The following is a 16,322-nucleotide window of genomic DNA, read 5'->3' as shown; positions in this document are numbered from 1 at the left end:
ATATGGTGAAAATGTATTTATTCATTCTCATGAAACTTACCAGATGTCATTTGAAATAAGTTTTCAATGAATGTTTTCTATTAAATAAAAACAAGATCATCATGCATCTCTCCTTAAACAACAGAGTCTCACATCAATAGGATAAACAGCTTAATCAGATAAATGTTTGTTTTATTTCTTTACAGTAATGGTCTTTCATCCATAACACATTATTTTCCAGCTAAAAAAATTATGTTTGGCACACATAAAGTATTATGTAAAGGCCAAATGAAGTTTTTGAAGGTAAAGCTTTCATCAACCCAAGGATTAGTAGGTCTGCACCTCCTGTGGCACCACTTCCAAGAGAATCTGGAGCTTCTTAGTAAGGGTGTCTGTAAAATAATAAAACCAACATGTCAAACTTATCATCACCTGAAGTGAAGAGTAATTCCTCCACAGAGTGCTGCTTCTTTATCTTCCATCCTGAAATGAGTTGATTGTCATGTCTGATTAGGAACTGTTTACAGTGAAAACTGTAAAAACAAAGACTTTTTCCAGAAAATATTTACATACAAGTCTAACAGTTGTAATATGAACCATTCTGAATACACTTTTTGTTTAAATAGAAAAGTTATGGACAATACTTTACATTATGTGTTTCTTATTACATCATTTATAGTACGAGGGACATTCAAAAATTTCAAAAGTAAATATCATTTTTCTACATATTCACCTTCCTTTGTAATGCAATTTTCAGAGTGTCGTGCCAATTTTTTAATGCCCAATTACTACTCCTCCCGCCTTAACCGTTTTCAATGAAAATACAAAAGTGTGGAAACGTTTTCAACGTCCCTTGGTATAATTACTGTAAGAGGAAGTAGCAAAACTTTTCTGGATGGAGCAAAGCATCTCTGGTAATGTCTATAAAGTGTATTTTTTAAAGACACTGTTTTCCTTTCCTTATAAAACAGCTTATTATGTTACTTGGCTACTACAAAATGTACCTTATCTGTTAATACTTTTGTAAATGATTAAGAATTGCCTAAATAGTCTGATAATTAGATAGCTAGAAAGTGTAAAAAGTTCATTAGCATTGTATGTCTACAATTTTAGAAATCCAACTATGGAATTTTTTGGTTGTGAGAGCAAAGGAAATACTGTATATCTGCCACAAAGTGCAATTTATGGTAGCACAAAACCACTCCTTTTAAGCCCTGTTTCTAAGTTACATAAACATGCTGCGTTTTTGCCTGTTGTTCATAGCATGTGATTTCTGAAAGGACTTTTCAGAGACAGGACACATTTTAAGTTTTAAAAGGCAAACGTCTTAGAAACAGGATGAGTACATCATAACTACATAAACTTACAAAGGTCAGTAAAAGGCTGATTAGAGAGAAGATAGTAGGATGAGAGAAGTCAACAAAAGAATGCTCTGACTTACTGATGACATGTAAAGTAACACAAAAAATGAGCCACTTGGAAAAACTGAACATTTATCACAACCAGGTTGTATAGTGTGCATTTAAAAGATTTGGTGCACTAGAAAAAGAAGTTTGTGTTTTATTGAGAGGTGTCCACCAAAAGAATTTACATGATAAGGCAATTTCACAATAATTAACTTTCATTTTTTATGTACTATTATACTGAATTAGTAGTATTTGTGCACAGCAAGATATGTAAAAAATAAGCAATGTGTACTGTCATGCGCACGCACATAGGGAGCTTCATAAAGACCCATTGAGCAGCGTAATATATCGTGCCAGGGGACAATGGCGGGGTACTAACCTCTCATTCTTTTGTTTTCACAGAAAGACAGAACCAACGCCGCCATAGTCTACAAGGAATTCCCTAACCACGCGCCACCACTTCCGCATTCCTTCACTTCCCCTGGTCCACCTCTGATGACGTCATGCCTCCCATTCAGCACCTTGGTTCCTTTCCAGCATTCCATCCATCAGTTTCCGGTCCCACCTCATAAATGGTCCCCCTTATCATATGCACGCTGTCTGTTGTAATGCTATATGCTATATCACTGACCTTGGAAACAAATTCTTTGAAAACTGTACAGTATATGGGGCTAGAAAACCCCAAACCTTTATGCTCTGTTGTCTGTTTTATTACAGTACATATACGGGTGCTATAGTTATATGATAAGTACAATGGAATAAAGGCCAGTTACACTGAGGACCTTAAGGGAAATTACTTTGTTATTTAACTGTTAGTACACCATAGTAAGTGATTCTTAATTTATAATATTGCCTAAAGAAGTTGCTCTTGATGAAAATATTTTACTAAAGCAAAGCATTTTAAAAGCATGTCAAACATTCCATACTGAGCACCAGTATCATATTTTAGGGTTTTATATGCTTTTAAAAATATGCCTTCAATAGTCTTGCATCATTTATCTGCATGTTAGTACGGAACATACAATAAGGTAATTTTAACAAACACTAAAAAATGACTGCGCAACAAGTTTCTTGCCACTGTAAGAATTTGTGACTCATTGCTGTCTATAAATCAACATCAAAGAATCAAGTCTCATAACAACAAATTGGCACATTTTTTCTTTTGCAGTCAGTTATGCTGCTTATACACATATTGTGCACTCATCTGTTTGACTTGTGCTGATGTGACTCAAACCCCCATCATGCAAAGTGCTTGCACTGTTTACACTACTAACTCGAATCTCAAACTTTATTTTCCTATCACTCATTATCAGTTTAGATATATATATCGTCTCATACATATTATAATCTTATTTATTAGCAAATTAACAATATTCAGTTTTTACAAGTGAAAATTTTAATTTGACATTATTACATTATCATTTCTTGCTTGTTTACATGTTAGGTTTATTGATCTGTGTTTGCTGCTTTGCATTGTAACATGTCCTATATGATTCAATGGTTTATGCACATGTTGGACTGTAATGCCCCTGAGTATAATGAAAATAAATGTAATTTAACAAAAACAACTGAGATTTTGAATTTATATTAAAATGACTAAATGATCGTCAGAATCAGAATTCACTTTATTGGCCAGGTACACTAATGTGGAGTTTGCCTAGATAGTATTGGTGCAACATACAAGGACAACAAAGAATACAAAACATAAATATAAAAAGATAAAATAAGAAATCACAGAATGTGATGTAGTATACAAGGGCAATACAAAAACAAACAGATAAAATAGCATTTAGATAGATAGATAGATAGATAGATAGATAGATAGATAGATAGATAGATAGATAGATAGATAGATAGATAGATAGATAGATACTTTAAAATGTCAAGATAGTATAGTGTGCAGGTGTACACAGATACTGAGTGGAAGCTCAGAGCATCCGAGTGTAAGGGGATGAATGAGTAACAGAATGCTATCTAATTTTAACAGGTACAATCCTGTCCAAAATATCATTGCTCATTAAAAGATTGTACTGTTGACACCACATTATCGCCATTGCCAGCAACAAATTAGCCAAACATAAGGGCAAACTGTTCAATCACTGAATCGTTAATGAAGCGAGCATGCCTAGTATGAATAACAGGTTCCAACTCCAGACTAAAAAGAAGAGGTTGGGATCAGGCGTTGATAGTGTGTTGCTCTACACCCATCACACCATCTGGTTTGGGACCTGAGTGCAGTGGGTGACACCTCAGCACCACACTGTAACAGTGTGAGGTATTTTTTTTATGGTGGTAGAGTGTCAATCCTGCCACCAACCCCCAAGTTTTCCCTACATGATGGAGGACCTGCTTGTAGGCCTGGATGCAGATTAACACCATACCCAGGACAAAGAAATTGCAGGTTGAAGGGCTTATTCAAGGGCCTAGCAGAGTAGAGTCACTCCACAGGATTTTGTACCTTCCTATTGCCAGCGCAAATCACTAGCCTCAGAGCCACCACTCTGTCCTCAGACTAAAAAATGAATCAAATAATATACATGTATGGTCACTGAAGGTTACATCACATACAGTAATGATATTGAGAATTACATGTGAAAAAAGTACAACTTGTGTCCTATACTATGTGTAGGATCTGAGACATGTTGAATAACAGAATCAGTGAAGTTCAGAAATTCTGAAGGCACGTTACTTCAAGTATCATCAACACGAATATTAAAATCACCAATAATTATAACTTTTCAGCTTAATAATGGAGGATGAAAAACCTTGGAATTCCACAAGAAAAAGGTCAGCAGCACTGGGTGGTCGATTAATTAGTATACAGTACAATTGATCTGCACATCCAACTTTAAGAATCAGTAGTTCAAAAGACATACGTGAAGTAGTGCTTACAGAATGACATAGAAACGACTTCTTGAAAACCGGAGCGATACCACCACCATGAGAAGAGAGCCATAGTGTACTAATGAATGAACAATCCTCACGACACAACTCTATCAGATGTGTAGGCTCAAGGTCCCTCTGCCAAGTCTCTGTTAAAAACATAAAATCCAGCCCATGACTACAGAAAAAATTATTTAAAGTAAAAGACTTGTTTGCAATGGATCCCTGAGGATCGAGGAATAGCACAGAGCAACCCGAAGTTACTTTCATGACAATCCCCAACTATTCGGCTCTTGGCCGAGAGCCGGCAGACAGCACACCAGGGGCCTCATGTATAAACGGTGCGTACGCACAGAAATGTTGCGTAAGAACTTTTCCACATTCAAATCGCGATGTATAAAACGTACACTTGGCGTAAAGCCACGCACTTTTCCACGGTACCTCATGCCTTGTCGTACGCAAGTTCTCCGCTCGGTTTTGCAAACTGGCGGCACCTAGCGTCAAAGCAATGGTACTGTTCTTGTGTGATTACTCATTATTTTCATGACGCGGCTTTATAAATACACAGAAACTAACCGCATATTGTTTATTAGTGTAATGCATCTGATTGTAATTAACTCGTAACAATATAATGGTCCAGGGAACAGCCATAGTATTCCAAATACCATAACTGCTCTCACTTCTCCTTCTTCTTCTTCTTCTTCTTCTTCTTCTTCTTCTTCTTCTTCTTCTTCTTTCAGCTCCTCCCGTTAGGAGTTGCCACAGCGGATCATCTTTTTACATATTACACTCACTGCACGACTCTGAGTATTTATATCACTGTATCTGAGTGTGAATCACAGCAGCAGCTGATCGGAAAGAGAATTATCGGTATACAGCTTTAAGGACACGCTGTCTCAGCCACTGCAAAATGTTTTAAAGCCTTTCCTGTACAGACCTTGCGGTTCAGAAACAGTTTAATCCCAAGAACTTTAAATGCACTCAATCAATTGCTCCTTGTAGAACGGTTTGTACTTATAAGTACAATCACCCCACTGTAAACTTGCACTACAGTTATAATATCTCACAACCTGGGCCACTTTATAAAGCGCGTATTTACATATGATGACGATATCATTTTTAAGGTGAAATGCAGCAAAATATGTTTGTTAAATTATACACATAAAACTTTAACTTCATTTAAATAATCTATATTCTTCACTGGGAGTGCCGTGAAGGATAGAATAATTAAACATGTACTACGAAGATATTTCAATGTTCTTTAAACGTTTTGAAGAATCGGCGCTAAGCTTACAGATGGCTTAACGTCTATTACAGAGCTGATTGTATGGCGATCGGTTACTTGGGGAAAGAAAAGCAAGGACTCTTGGGCGGCCACGCAATATATATTGAATATAAAACAGAAAGAGAAAATAACAACACAGCTAAAAACGCAGCGACAAATTTCGACAAAAGATAATGCTTGTCATGAGCACGAGGCTCATGAAACACATGTTTAATAATGTGCTTTAGCTCCTATCATCATGAAAATGACATCACGTATACATCTCAGTATTTTAGTTATTCAGAGAGCTGTAATATCACAAATGTAATGGACTCTGTGTCCAGTTGGAGGAAGAGAGCCAGTTTAAGAAGCAAGTAGTGATTCACACACATAGATCACATACGAGTAGAAGATCAAATACAAAACAAAGCATTTAACGTGCTACTTTAATTACGATGTGATTTGAGAAACTGGTTAATTAAACGATTTTAAGATGAAGTTTATAATGTTCTACTAAATGACAAAATAAACTACGTGATTAAAGTGGAAATGTCGAGATTGAAGTTGACATTTGTGCTTTTTCCCCACCGTGCCTTTTTCTCTGTACCCTAATAAACTTTCATATGACACTCAGACAGTGGGCTTACAACTCTTCTTTTCACGGCAACTTTGATATGTGACTTCTTTTTATTTCCGCACTGTGCGATTTTGTGAATGTGAGCTTTCAAGTTTCTCCAACACGCTATGTCACTCGATCAACTTCCTTTTGTTGATTATACCACGGTTTATTTGAACAAATAGTATGTTTTTCCTTTGCCTCCACTTGGTATTCGCTGAAATTCTTATATTTTCCCCGTGCTTTTTCCATTGTCTTTTCACAGAAGGCTGCGCTTAAGGGCGATTTATATTGATTTGCATATTCAAATAGGCGTAATTCTGGGAGGATTTGGGCGTATATAATGCGCGTGCACGCAGCGTTAGTTTTCACGCTGATCGGGATTTATGTAACGGAAGAACGTGGAAGTTGGAGTACGCACAGATTCCTGCATCTGGATTTTTCTGTGCATAAGCACATTTCGGCTTTTGTGCTTACGCCATGTTATAGTGCGAGTTCTATGCACGGCGTTATACATGAGGCCCCAGGAGCTTCAGGCAGTAAATGTCTCAGGTACACTGGCCTGGACCAGCAAACCTCAGTGCTCATAGATCACACCCACAGTGCAGCCATTCCGCGACATACAGCAGGGAGAAAACAAAGATCCCGACCGGAACCCCCCCACCATAGATGGCAAAAATGTGCATGCACACCTACTATTTTCCTTCACCTCCTTCTGTGGGACCGCAAATTCTCAAGCATACTTTTGACTAACAGCAAGCGAGGGGAAAAAGGTGTAACCTTTCTGCTGAGAAAAGTTTACCTTCTCTGAACTGATATTAAGCAACAAAAAGTGATGATAGACAAACGCGACTGAGAATCTGCATACAAACTGTGCTGCAACTCAGATAAAAAAGGCAAAAACCATCAGAAAAAAAGGAATAAATGCAACAAGTTAGAGGCATGGCCTACAGAGGCATCATCTTCCAGAAGACTTCACGAACAGAAATACAGATCTTGAATAGGATACACGCTTACAACACACACAACTCTCTGATAATTTAGAGCTGCCTAAAAAATATTGTGGTAATGTAACAAGAAGAAAAAGTGCATGGAGGCAACTCATGCCAATATAGGTAAAACATGTAAATGCAACACACTCAGTAAATGGGCAATGAGTTCAATTATTTTACTTATAGTAGCACAGAAATAATTCTGTACCATTGTACTGTCTACTACAAAACATACTGTATTATTAAGCTGTTGCTTACTTCAGATGGGACTGATGCACAATTTTGGTAAAGACTGATTTTTAAGGATGTATCAGGAGGTGAATGACAGTAAAACATACAGAAGTCTACACCAGAGTTTTCTATCTCAGAATAAACCCTGTTGACTACTTACAATAAGCTCTGATGATGCATACAGGCAATCTCTGCTTCTGCACCACAAGAAAATAAATCGGGACACCGGTCAGCACAAGGGCAAAACTACTGCCAGTGTTGAATGGATCAGAATAGAGGGACATCCCCACAACGAAAAAACATACAATGGTGAAAACAGCAGGGACGAATAGATGCACCTGTGCAAGAAGAGAGGAGAGAGAGATTAGTAGTGTCCTGAAAAAATACTACAGTTCATTTACATTCAGCTGAACTATAAATGAATCATTCTTCTGCTTTACTAGCTAATTTGTGTAACACAAATTAACCACTTAATAATTTACCTATGAAAATAAATGTGACTGCGGCAGTGAGTGCTAGTTTGTGATTTACTCTGGGAGCTCCAGTTTTGCTCTCATGTGCAAAAGGCACATATGGTAAGTCAACTAGTAAAATATAAGTCAGTGTGTGTGTGTGTGTGTGTTTGAGTCGGCACCTGTAAAGGACTGATGCTTCATTCAGGGTTCCTGCCTATACTGAACTGTTTGGTGTTAAAATAGGTATTGGCTATCATGGCATTTAAATTAATAGAAAATGATTGGATAGAAAATAAATGTGAACAACAAAATTGTTGTTAAAAAATATAAGATTAAAATGTGCAGCTGTTTCTTGTTTATTTCTTTTTTAAACTCCATCTAATGAAATATTGGGTGAGTGTACATGAGTCTGCCCTTGGAGGACCTTGCCTACTCATGGTTCCTGTCTTCTGCCTGGTGATGCCTTGTCAAACTCTGGCCCTCCAAGACCCTAAATTAATTTAAGAGTGTTTAAGAGTGTTATCTTATATAAGTTGTACCATGATGTCGAAAAGCTTATGGTGCTACAAGTCAGAAGTTGAAATATTATTTCGATTGCATTGCCAAATGCAGTTTAAATATTGTATTATAAATGCTATATCTTGGATACACTTGAAATCTGTCTTCTTTCTCTTCCATCATGTCAAGTAGTAAAGTGCATTTTTCAGAAAAGCATTCAAACTAAGCTGCATTATGGATCTTTATCCAGTCCAATTCTAGGAAGAGGATACCGTCACTCTTTCTGTAATTTGCCAGATTATTGCACTATGTCTGCATATTGATAGATTACAATCAACCACAGTGCAAATGGTAAAAATAACATTTCTGACTATAATCAAAGAAATGTACTTGGCCTTAACCTTACTTTAGGGAAAAAGACTATTCAAAATTAAATATATTCCTTTTCTGCTTGTAAAGTTCTAGGCAGAGGAAACAAAACTGTATACAGTAAATAATAAAATAATGTACAATGAAATAATAACAAGATAACGAAATAATAAAAAGTACCTTGAAAGGTCGTGGGAGATCTGGATTCCGATAACGATGGACCATGAGGCCTATAGTATTAAGGCCCATAAACAGCCATCGAGAAAAGCTGTAAAAATTTAGCAGGCCAAAGAGTTCACCGGCCAAGATCATGAAGACCACTGTGGGGTACTGTGAGGACATGAGTAAGACCATTAATCCTAGATACAACACATAGCTTATGACATAAAACAATGCATGAATAAGAAAATAGAATGTAATGGCAATTTTTGATGAGGTCTTCAGGAAAAAAAAATTTTGACTTAGATTTAAAATTGTAGCCACAAAGAAAGATGTTAAGTCAGTGAAGCAAGGCTATTATCAGTGAGATATTGCCGTAATGAAAAAGAGGTATCTGTTGTAGGATAAAGCAGGCTGATTATACTGTATATTACTTGTTCTGTAATTAGTGAGTAAATGAAGCCTTTGGTTAGTGGAAACGGCTCCCAGAATTATAAGAAAGTTATTGGTTACCATTAGTAGCACCACAGGTAGAGGAGTGTGCCTTCGAATGTGAATCATAGCAAAGAGAACAGGCCAGTGTCCTTCTCTGGCGCCAGAAAACAACATCCTGCATAAGCAAATGAGTGAAAAGTAGAAATAAATATATGAATTAAGTTTATAAGAAAAATGCATCATGAATTGTGAACAAAATTTTAAATCAAACTATAATTGTAGGGTGGGCAAAAAATCAGAAACAGTATGGATAACTTAATGAAAATAAAATAAGATGCTCTTAATATTCATGGGATGTTTTTGCTACATGTCGAAAAAACAAAATTGCAAAGTTTTTCTGGTGTCCCATTATCTAGAAGAATACAATATTTACACAGATATCTTTTTAGACAATGTTTGATTTGGCCTATTATAGAGAATAAACCAGTCTAAACTCATGAACTCTGAAAGCCTTCAAACTCTGGAATTGTATAAAGTACTTCACAGAAGAGATGAGAAACTGACATCATCACTCATTACTTTAGCATTGTGTAGTCATATTAGCACTGCTAGGCAGACTGTTCATATGATTTAAAACATAAGAAGTCAGTCAAGCCACTGAGTCTGTTATATAGCAGCCTGTATTATTGTGTATTTAATGTTTGATTGTTGTTTTTCTTATTTTAGAATTATTATTATTCATATATTTATATAATTTCTCTTAGGTTTGTCCATGATATAGTGGTTTTATTTTATAAATATAAATGTATGCTCATTCTTTGTACTTTGTGGGTGGAGACACAGGAGGCAGAGTCACCCTGACATCACTGCTGCTGGTTCTCCTCCTGGCTTTATATTAAATCAGAAAGAGAGAAGCATCAGCAGAACATGTTTTGGAGTTTGTGTGAGTAATGTATTTCTAATTTTTTTCCTTCTGGTATTTGGATTTTGCTTCTGTTTTTGGATTACTCGTACTGGATAATGTATTGGGACTTGATTGTTGTTAGTTTACTTTTTAGGCAAATTCTTCTGCCCTTTGTTGTTCTGGTATTTTTGCTTAATATTATATATTTGTTAATACATCTTTATTTATAAAGATTACTGTGAAACTTTTCCTCAATATAAGTTAGATTTTGACAGTTTTTTTTTCTGTCTATTGTGAGAAAGTTTGATAAATTGTGAGACTTTCACATGTATTTTAAGAACTTTTTAAGACAGCTCCCAATTTCTGGGGCATGTTCTTGTTCAGCAGGTAGTATTTGGGGGCTGGCTGAGTTTAGGTGAGTCTCCTGTTCAGGTCAGGGGAGGTCTTGGCTGACCTTATGGGTCTTTTACAGGCCCCATATGTGTCTTTCCCATATTGATGACTCAAATTCACAATCAAGTTAATCAAGCTTGTTTGGTTTCCTAATAGCTATTCGCTAAGTTGCCCCAGTATATGCCCAGATATTTTTTTAAAACTTAAAAATTCATTTTACAGTCATGGGATGGTGGCAGTCTTGACTACATCAGTTACAAGTTGGGAATCCAATCCTGAATAGAGCACCTTTCCATCATAGGGCTCACTCATAAAGACCCTAATAGGAACCCAATGTTTAATCTGTAATTACCTCAACATGTATATCTTGTGGATGCAAACAGACATGGGACAGAACATTCACATTCCATTTTCACATTGACTGGGCATGGAATTCAAACTTATGATGCTGGATTCATTAAAGGAAACAAAGGCTTTAAAGTCAATATGACTATTTTCTATATCTCAATTTGAATTTCAACCATCTAGATAAAAATTATGGACCACTAAGTAATATGTAATCACTGTGATTGCTTGTTTATAAGGTTTTACTTTCCTCTTTCTCTTCCTGTTGTGGCAAATGATGTCATTAATACATTGCCCAAGATACTCCAAAATGCCTCCAAGTAGAAGGGAGACAATGACTTTACTGGCGACACAGCCATCATCACATCATCAAATAATTTTACAAAACCTTATACAATACTCTACTATAGCATATCACAGGACGATGAGGCAGGACTGAGAGGTCTACATCTCATGCAATTTGGCTTTACTTTTTAACAATCCTCAATGAACTGAGACTCGTGTAAATGGGAATATAATGTTCCTTTCTGTGCTTAACTGGCCTTAGTCTTTATTCTCTCATGTAAATTCATTTTACATGATAATTCTTACTGTAAGTCTTTCAGATCTATTAATACATTGAAAAGAACAAATGTTCAAGGATCATAAACATCAAATGTTCATACATACGTGTATACAAGGGACATTATAAAAGTTTCCACACTTTTATATTTTTGTTGGAAGTGGTGAAGGCGGGAGTAGTAGTAATTGGGCATTAAAAAGTTGGTATGATGCTGGGAAAATTGCATCGCAAATGAAGAAGACTATTTCGAAAAGTGACGTCATTTGTTTTTCAAATTCTTAATAAATAGAGTTAAAAGTGCGGAAACTTTTTGAACGTCCCTCATATTTTCATTATATTTACATGTACTGCATATGCTTCATGACATTTTCTGTTTTGAAATTAAATTTAGTGAAAAATATATGTAGGAATCTGTGTCTGTGCACTAAATTTAGAAACTAAACTTTATTTACAAATTCTGATCATCGAACTAGATAAACACAAATGTTTGCTAAAAGCTAAATTTAACAGAAAAACAGCTGGCTAAGGAAGGTGACTTTAAATGAGATACTGAATATATTTTGACTGAAAGATTTTAACGGTGACAGATTATCTGGTTACACATATGGCAGTTAGGTTAATACCATAGGGCAGAAGTATGATGAAGAGAAGATGTATGCTCACTTTTCTCTATAAGACTAAAACTGTTTCACTGCAATTTTTCTCTTAAACAACCAGCACATTTATGGACCACTAAAGTCAAATTTGTAGAACTCTGCACTCATTTTCAATATAAAATTCATTTATCTTTTTCATAACCCTGTTAATACTATTCAGAGCCATAGAAATCATCTTAAATTGAACATTGTGGAATTTATTTTACCCCTTTGAGCCTCTAAAATGTTTGGTTTTATAGAAGTATTTTGCAAATTCTCCTTTGCATACTCAGGCTGTTCTTTATAAGAAGACTTATTCTTAGCTCTTCTGTATTAGCAGTGCCATTCCACAACAGCTACCTTAGATTTAAACATCAAACTGGCATCCTTAACCTCCTTAGTGTTACATTTTTTCTTAAAAACACAGGTGAAAAGTGCCGCATTTTCTGGCTTGAAAAATTACATATCTATTAAATATTTCTACAGTAAAACATGCAAAACACTAAAAGTACAAAGTCAGAAGTCTAGAAAGTATAAGGATACAAATAATAATAATGAATAATAATAAAAATGATAATACCGAATACATTGTCAAAATGAAATACACAATCTAATGTCAGAGTCAGGACAATAGTAGCGTGATTCCTTGCAGATTTTCTTTCCAGACTGATCAGCTTTTGAACAGCACCACTGCATATTTGCGATTAACACAAGCATCACTTTCAGATTCATCAGAATCACTTTCGATTTCACTGTCTGTTTCAATTTCACTTCCTGAAGACAGATTCACTTTGTCATCACTGCTCATTTCACTGTCAAGAGTGTGCAGCACTTGGGCTGCTGAAAAACATCTCCTACGAGACGCTATTATGAGGCTAGGAGAAGACAAGTCTGCACCATTGCCTGGGTAATACTATATCGTTTCCCGAGCAACGCTCAGCACTAATGCTGTTGGCACTTTTACAGCCCGAGTAATCATCAGATCAAACACTTTCATGTCTATACAGTTGCCCGAGAGATGCTCGATGCTAATACTTGTCACACAGTTTTTTACAGCCCAAGTTACGCTTGGTTCTAATGCTAATGAGGTTAAATTAAGCTCCTTCCCACCTAGTAAAAATGGTTTGAAAACAAATATTTTTACCTGGGTGTAGTAAAGCAGCCTCCCATTATAGCTCCCAAACAGGACACAGCAACAAGGATTGGAATGACAGAGGAGAAACCTTGGAGTGCTCTGTCAGCAAATGTCTGAAAAAGGTTGCAAAAAGAAAAAACTAAAGTAATGGAAATTTGCTAAATACTATGGTGCAAGTGTTCCATATCTCTAGAGACTTTGGTTCAAAACCAGTCTGTATGAAGCTTGCATTTTCTCCTAATGTTAGAGTGGGTTCTTCTGATGGCACTCCATTTTTCCTCAGACATTTCAGAGAGATGGATTCTAGGTTAACTGTTATACATTCAGCCAGTTTATGACCTCTGAAAGCCTGGCATAAGAAGGGTTGATTTCTGTCTTGAATCCAGTGTTGTCAGGATAAGCAGTGTGCATTGTTTCCGATTTAAATGCCATGAGAAAAACATGGTTATGGAAATTATATGTAAATGGAAAAAAGTGCTTATATTATATGTATATTCTGCATTGTGGCCGCTAGAGGGCATATCAGAACCCCAAATCCGAGGCACAACTGTCAATGCTCGATCTTAGATTTTAAAAAAAAGTTGTTTTATTACCACAGAAATACCTTTTCAAGTTTTCTCTTGCATGATCTTCACAATTGTCAGCACTTCTCCCTCCTCCACTCTTCCCAGGCAATCATTAAACTCCTCCTATCCTGACTCCAACTCACCTGGGGGCCTCATGCATAACGACGTGCGTAGAATTCACACTAAAACATGGCGTAAGGACAAAAGCGGAAATGTTCGTACGCACAAAAAAATCCAGATGCATAAATCTGTGCATTTGCCAACTTCCATGTTCTTCCGCTTCATAAATCCTGGTCAGCGTGAAAAGTAACGCACATGCACACGCCTGCTATCACTCCCAAAACTCCTCCCAGAATTACGCCTTTTTGAATATGCAAATCAAATTAAGCTCAGCGTTCTGTGAAAAGGTAATGGCAAAAGCACAGGGGGAAATAGAAGAATTTCAGCGAATACCAAGTGGAGGCAAGGAAAAATGTACTATTTGTTGGTATAAACAACAAAAGGAAGTTTATCAAGTGACATAGAGTGTCGGAGAAACCCGAAAGCTCAAGTTCACAAAGTTGCACGGTGCCTGAAATAAAAAAGAAGTTGTCAGATATCAAAGTCGCTATGAAAAGGAGAGTCGTCAGCCGTCATATGAAAGCTTATTATGGTACAAAGAAAAAAAATAGGCACACTGTGGGGAAAAAAGCACGAAATGTCAGCTTTAATTTCAAAATTTCCACTTTAATCACGTAGTTTATTTTATCATTAAAGTAGAACATCATAAACTTCATCTTAAAATCGTTTAATTTACTAGTTTCTCAAATCTCATTGTAACTAAAGTAGTTAGTTGTTAAATGCTTTGTTTTGTATTTGATCTTCTATGTGCTCTATGTGTGTGAATCACTACATGCTTCTTAAACAGGATTTCTCTTCCTCTGACAGGACACAGAACCCAATACATTCGTAATATTACAGTTCTCTGAATAACTAAAATATTGAGATGTATACTTGATATCATTTTCATGATGATAGGAATTAAAGCATGTTATTAAACATGGGAACACGGTGGCACACTGATTGTTCCTGCCTCACGCAAGATGCTTGCTGCGCCGTGCGCAACCTTCGATGAAATAATTTATTGCAGCAGTACTGTCTCTTTCAAACGTACTAACCCCCAATTCCTGTCCTCACTTTTCTTTCTCCAAATACCCAATTTTCACACAATCAACTCTGTAATAGATGTTAAGCCATCTGTAAGCTTAGAACGCAGATTCTTCAAAACCTTTAAGGAACATTGAAATATCTTCATACTACATGTTTAATTATTCTATCCTTCCAGTGTCGCGCCAATCCCAGCAAGAATACAGCGTGAGGCAAGAACAATCCGTGAACGGAGCGCCAGCTCCTTGCTAGCGCTGAGACACCATCTCCTCAAAATGTGAGTGGCTTTATGTCAAGTTTAGGTTTTATACATTGCGATTTGAGCATGGAAACAGACTTCCGCAACATTTTTGTGCATACACACTGTTTATACATGAGGCCCCTGGTGACATCTGCACCAGGCGCAACAGCACTGTAGCCAGGAAGCAGTCTTTTCATCATGTTAAATCTTATGCTCTGTTCTCCAGACTGTCAGCAAATCATTAGGTATTTAACTGGTTAAACAAATGCTGTTCATTCTCGAAACCATATGTAAATGAATCACTTTTGCATGCCATGGAAGAGGCATGTGATAACAGAACAGTAGAGTCATGTCAGGTTTGGATTCAACATTCCCACTTTTTTCCTAGGTGCCTTGCAAGAGAAATTTCTCTGGCCTGACAAGGATCAAAGATTAGACCAACAAAACATTACATTGTACAGCAGAGAGTTATGTGAATGTTGTGTTAATACACGGACAAATAAAGAGATTTATAATTTGCTTTCACAGAGTGAGTAAAACTGTTCTGTATAAATTTGATTGTGTGTCTACTGTACATAAATCCTTCCTCTGGACTGCATATTTTATAGCGTTACAATTTATTTTATATGAGATTGCACAACAGTATGTTTTCTTAGGGGAAATGTATTCCTGTGTTGGAATGAGTGGACAGTTTCTCCACTCATTGGTTACCATCTCTATATATAATATTCATTTGGATCTTGATCTTTGTTTGTCCGCGAATAAATTAGAAGAAGAAGCACTAGATGGCAGTAGAGAGACAGCTAAAACATAGGCATTGCATTAAGAATCTCCTCCAGGCTTATACTACTGAAGACTGTAGTACTCCAGTCACACCTCAAAACACAGACATTCAAACTAAACAAATTGTTGTGCTTTAAATTAACTAAAGAGATCTTCATTTAGATCTTGATCTTTGTTTGTCCACACATACGTAGACCACCTTCCATTTTAATACGTTGTTGTTACTCACGGATGTCAACAATATGCCGGAATAACGAAAGGGGTGGTGGAAAGTGTTACGCTGGTTAGCTCCTGAGGCCTGGTTAGAGAATGAGATTGCCGAAGA

At 36.5% G+C, this 16,322-nt stretch overlaps 1 protein-coding gene across 1 annotated transcript in view; it reads right to left on the bottom strand.

Annotated features, from left to right (window-relative positions):
- Positions 1-284: 284 nt before the first annotated feature.
- Positions 285-16,322, bottom strand: part of LOC120538599 (cystine/glutamate transporter-like) — a 46,200-nt gene continuing 30,162 nt past the window's right edge. Inside the window, exons 8-12 of the mRNA XM_039767988.1 lie at positions 13,271-13,374; positions 9,366-9,462; positions 8,874-9,023; positions 7,532-7,709; positions 285-371 (exon numbers count right to left, since the gene is read on the bottom strand). Of these exons, the coding sequence (XP_039623922.1) occupies positions 307-371; positions 7,532-7,709; positions 8,874-9,023; positions 9,366-9,462; positions 13,271-13,374 (594 nt within the window). The 3' untranslated portion in view covers positions 285-306. The remainder of the gene's footprint in view (positions 372-7,531; positions 7,710-8,873; positions 9,024-9,365; positions 9,463-13,270; positions 13,375-16,322) is intronic.

The sequence above is a fragment of the Polypterus senegalus genome, chromosome 11, assembly GCF_016835505.1.
Source record: "Polypterus senegalus isolate Bchr_013 chromosome 11, ASM1683550v1, whole genome shotgun sequence".
In the NCBI taxonomy this organism is placed as follows: domain Eukaryota; kingdom Metazoa; phylum Chordata; class Cladistia; order Polypteriformes; family Polypteridae; genus Polypterus; species Polypterus senegalus.
Note: the sequence above shows the minus strand (reverse complement) of the source record. Positions and strands in the feature narration are given on the sequence as shown.